The sequence below is a fragment of the Cyprinus carpio genome, chromosome B22 (genome assembly GCF_018340385.1).
Source record: "Cyprinus carpio isolate SPL01 chromosome B22, ASM1834038v1, whole genome shotgun sequence".
Taxonomy (NCBI): Eukaryota; Metazoa; Chordata; class Actinopteri; order Cypriniformes; family Cyprinidae; genus Cyprinus; species Cyprinus carpio.
In genome coordinates this window covers 17,320,703-17,325,687 of record NC_056618.1, presented here as the reverse complement: position 1 = coordinate 17,325,687, position 4,985 = coordinate 17,320,703, and the positions used below count along the sequence as shown (strand labels likewise).

At 34.8% G+C, this 4,985-nt stretch overlaps 1 protein-coding gene across 1 annotated transcript; it reads left to right on the top strand.

The window, feature by feature from the left end:
• Window positions 1-2,248: 2,248 nt before the first annotated feature.
• On the top strand, window positions 2,249-4,480 carry LOC122141719 (zinc finger protein 239-like). The gene is made up of 2 exons (XM_042749723.1): window positions 2,249-2,468; window positions 3,294-4,480. The coding sequence occupies exons 1-2, from the start codon at window positions 2,420-2,422 to the stop codon at window positions 4,259-4,261; spliced, it is 1,017 nt and encodes a 338-aa protein (XP_042605657.1). The 5' UTR covers window positions 2,249-2,419; the 3' UTR covers window positions 4,262-4,480.
• Window positions 4,481-4,985: the final 505 nt, after the last annotated feature.

Genomic DNA, 4,985 nt, shown 5'->3' with positions numbered 1-4,985 from the left:
TTCAAGCACCGACTTAAAAATTTTTTTAACACAAAATATGTTTCTTCTCTCTTTATTTATTTTATTTTCCACTAGCCTATGTTCGGGCCACAAAAGAAATATTAAGGGAGTACATTAAAACATTTAGATATATATGCCGCATTTCCACCGAAATTACCCGGAACAATTGTACCAGCAACTTTTTTTTGCAGGAACTTTTCTCCCCCCAGACCTGTTGCTTTCCACCGCGGTCAAAAGTACCGTGAAGATTAGGCAAATAGTTTGGTGACTTAGGTCTGAGCTAGTTTCTCAATACAAAGTACGCACATTTCGGACTTGCATCCTCGGTAATTCGGACTTTGCGAGTTCAACTCGGGAGTGTGATCTCCAGCAGACGGGACGATGCAAGTCCGGTAATTCTGCAAACAGCAGCCCACTTTATAACATCAGTCAGCTCACCTTGGCTACTGCAATCTTCCACACTGTATATTTACAATAAGAATATGATATTAAACACCACTGCCTCCTTTCGTTTTCATTTATTAATAGCCGCAGAAAAGTAGTTCAGGGAAATGTGTAGGCCTATATAGCCTATTACAATTAAACGAAATATTATATCAAACAGTACTGCCTCTTTTTATTTTTTTATTATTTTATTTTTTTTATTTTTTTTATGCTGGTCCTTTTGCTGGTTTATGCTGGTCCTTTGCTGGTTTATGCTGGTCCTTTTGCTGGTTTATGCTGGTTCTTTTCTGGTTTATGCTGGTCCTTTGCCAGGACATGACCAGCATAAACCAGCAAAGGAACAGCTTAAACCAGCATCCCAGCGTCAAAACATACCCAGCATATGCTGTTTTTTTCAGCAGGGAAATCGGGCTGGATTCGTCATATTCACGCAGAAGCGGTGATGAGAGAACGTGCCTGAAAAAGAGTTTAGAGAGGAGAACTAAATCTACATATAAAATATTTGTCACAGATTATTCACTTTCTAAATAAAAGTATAGCGCATCCACTAGTAATTTTATATAAATAAATCGTTTTTTTACCGATGCAAATGTTAGAAACGGTGCATCGCGATATAAATGGAAACTTGGGGAATCTTCCCATCCCTAATATATAATAACATTTCTGTCCCCCTTACTTCTGAAATGATGGCTACGCCCGTGTTGTTTTATAGCGTTCTCAGCGCTAATAATTCACACTAAACACAGTTTATTTAAGGGCAATTTCTGCCTTGTTTTCGTCGGGTACAGCATTTGTGCCTCTGCAGATTAAAACACTTACAGCAGACACGAGCATGTGAGGAAAAATTTGTTTCCATCTGAGCTAATTTGTGTTTGAATGTAGACTTTGGTTATTTGATTGTTTCGCTGTTTGTTGAGCCAGTAGAAACCATAAATAAATACCTCAGCGAATATAGATATATGAATGAACACTGAAAATATGAATGTTCTTAATTGCTATGAATACATTTATCAGGAATTTTAACAATGTTTAGATTTATATGCAAAAAATTATAATGGTTGTGTCTGTCTTTATATTGCCTGGCATTTTTTTCTGTATCATATTATGCAAAGTAATCATATAGCCTAATGTTTTAATAGAGCAGATGTATAGTCTTTCAGCAAACATCCTTGCACAAATAATCAGTTTCTACCCACAAACACTTTTTTAAAAAAGTGAGATGATCTGCTGTTGATTCTGAATGACTTGTTTAATGAGTGTTTATAGTCTGAGACTCATCAATATTATCAGCTGATGAAAATCCTCTTTATTTCATGTCAATAGATCCAGTTTTCACCTCATTCATTATGCTGATGACTTCAGATCTGTTAACTGCCACATTAAGCTAATTTTATTGCTGTCAACAGACTTAAGCAAACTACACGATCAGCTTTTGTTACATTAAAAGATAGAGGTATCTAATTTGTAAAATTATATGTTTATTTTTTATTCTTTCATTTTTTTTTCCCTTACTTTGTTTATATTTAGTGTCTTTTAATTGTGTGGGTTTTTCCCCCACATTTTTTTTCTATATTTCTTTGTCTGTATATTATAGAAAGATAAATGTAGGAATGGATCAAATACTTAGAAAATAAAAAGGGATATAGCTTGTGAATTAGTATAAAACACTGTGATTTATTTACTAAAAATCTACTTTACAAGATGGATAGATAGGTGAACATAAAGAGTTTTATAGTAGTAAATTAGTTTAAAATCATAAACTCAGTAACTGATTTTTCTTTGAAGTTAGCAGATCTGCTCCTCCTTCAGTGAAGCTCCTCCCACAATGAATCGTACCATCAGTGAAGCTCCTCCCACTGCAGTTCATCAATAAATGCTGGAATATTCCCATCAGTCTACAAGTGAAGACGAGCATCAGAGCACCAGGAAGAAGTGAAATCTGCAGAGACAGAGTTTATTGAAGGACAGAGAGAACATGAGAGATCCAGAACCCTGCAGAATCAAACACACTGAAGAACAAACAGGTTGGTGTTTAATCTTCATCCTTCATCAATGAGGCTGAAGAACAATAAGAATATAAAGCTTCAAGCAGTTCATCAGATGACATCAGATCACATTTCCACTTTATTGAGCAATGGCATCAATTGAGCTGTGCGCCAACTAGCGGTTATTTCGTGAACGAGTTTCACATGTGACTGATTTGTATTTACAGCGCAGTGGTAATATATGCATTTAAAACAATATTAAAAATGTACACACTACAATTAAACAAAGTAAAACCTGTTTTATAGTTTCTGATAAACCTGTATTTCATAAGTTGCTTTTCTTTTGGTAACAATAGATTGAGATAATTTTTCCCATCATGCTCTAAAATGAATCCCATTGATGTCACTTCCTGGATGTTGCCAGAAAAGACTATTTTTTAGAAGAAGGCAATTGTTTTTCAAATTGTGTCTCACTCAACAGTGTTGATGTAGGACAGCTAATACATTTTTATTTTAAAAGAAGTTATAATTCAAATAATTAGTCAAAAAAATATCCAAGAGACTGCATCAACTCGTTGCACTATATATAGTTTATGTTATATAGTTAATAATATTAATGTTAATATTATGTTCGATAATTGTGGAATCGATGAAACATTAAATAGTTTTTGCGACAGAAACATTGTAATTGTAAATATTTTTCTTGTTCATGGAAAATGTTTTTTTTAAAAATGCATCAAAATGATCATAACTTTGTGTAGCCTCTACTTTCAGATTCACTTTTTTGACCTTTCACTTCATGTTTCTCTCATTAATTTTTTTAATACATATATATAATCTATTTGTTGTCAATTTTAATTTCAGACCTGATGGAGAAAACTCACTCACAAATTGAAAGTATCTCTTTTCTGAAAAGAAGAGAGAAGAAAAGTTTCACCTGCACTCAGTGTGGAAATACTTTGATATGTGGGAAGAGTATTAAGAGACACATGATGATCCACACTGGAGAGAAACCGTTCACATGTGATCAGTGCGGGAAGAGATTCAGACAATCAGCACACCTTAATAGACACATGATCATTCACACTGGAGAAATACTGCATAAATGTGATCAGTGCGGAAAGAGTTTTGCATGCAGACAGAGTCTCAAGGTTCACATGAAGAGTCACACTGGAGAAAAAACATTCACTTGTGATCAGTGTGGGAAGAGTTTCAAAAAATCATCACACCTTAAGAGCCACATGAACGTCCACACTGAAGAGAAGCTGCACAAATGTGATCAATGTGGCAAAACATTTTCGTGGGCTTCATCCCTGAAGAGTCACCTGAAAATTCATTCAAAGGAGAAACCACATTCATGTTCTGTATGTGGAAAGAGTTTTTCTCTGCTGAAATTGTTAAAAGAGCATCAGAAGATACATTCTGGTGTGAGAGATCATGTGTGCTTTGACTGTGGGAAGAGTTTTATTAGATCTGCACATTTGAAACAGCACCAGAGGATCCACACTGGAGAGAAACCTTACAAGTGTTCACACTGTGACAAGAGATTCAATCAGTCATCTCAACTGAAATCACACCAGAGGATCCACAGAGAGAAACCTTACAAGTGTTCACAATGCGACAAGAGATTCCTTCACTCAGCACAACTGAAAGCACATGAGAGGATCCACACTGCAGAGAAACCTTACAAGTGTTCACACTGTGACGAGAGATTCCTTCACTCAGCACAATTGAATGCACATGAGAGGATCCACACTGAGAAGAAAACCGTATCAATCACAATACACAGAACATCTTCAAATGCCACGTCCACACTAAACCTGACACAATAATGCACTGAGCAATAAAATCTCTTCTGTATAAATCAGTCCTAATCAGCCATAACAAGCAAGAGGAAAAAGAAACATCATCTTTGGTTTTCACTGTGAAAGACTTCATCGTAAAGACCAGCATCAACTCAGCTCAAAGATGTTGATTTTTTTGACTGTTAAATTTTCTTTATTTATTTTTTTTTCCATGTACAAGCCGTTCTTGTTCATGAATCTGAAGAGCCTGTAACACTTTTTAAGAGAAACTAAAAATCTAATTATTACTTTGGTATCTTGTCTTTTTGCAGATTGTACTTTGATGGTAACAGCTTTAACCCCTGTTATTTGTTATTCTCAGGTTAGATAAAGTAAGTTGAGTCTGCCCCTAAATTACAAGCATTCTTATTATATTATAAGTCAGAAGACTCCTTTGTGGTTTGTTCTTATTCAGAGTCTTAAAACACTATAAATCAAAGCTTTGGTTGTCAGGTTTTTGTAATAGATTCAATTTCTTTGTGAAATTGTGAATAAAAAAGGAATGGAATAATTTACAAATCTCATAAACTTATATTTTATTCACAATAGAATATAGATAACATATCACATGTTTGAAAGTGAGACATTTTGAAATGTCATGCCAAATATTGGCTCATTTTGGATTTCATGAGAGCTACACATTCCAAAAAAGTTGGGACGGGTAGCAATAAGAGGCCGGAAAAGTTAAAATCTACATATAAGGAACAGCTGG

Bases quoted from the DNA above. Each gene is read 5' to 3' on its own strand.
- LOC122141719 (XM_042749723.1), top strand. From the start codon at position 2,420: ATGAGAGATCCAGAACCCTGCAGAATCAAACACACTGAAGAACAAACA. The intron at 2,469-3,293 runs GTTGGTGTTTAA...TTTTAATTTCAG, and splicing joins ACACACTGAAGAACAAACAG to ACCTGATGGAGAAAACTCAC.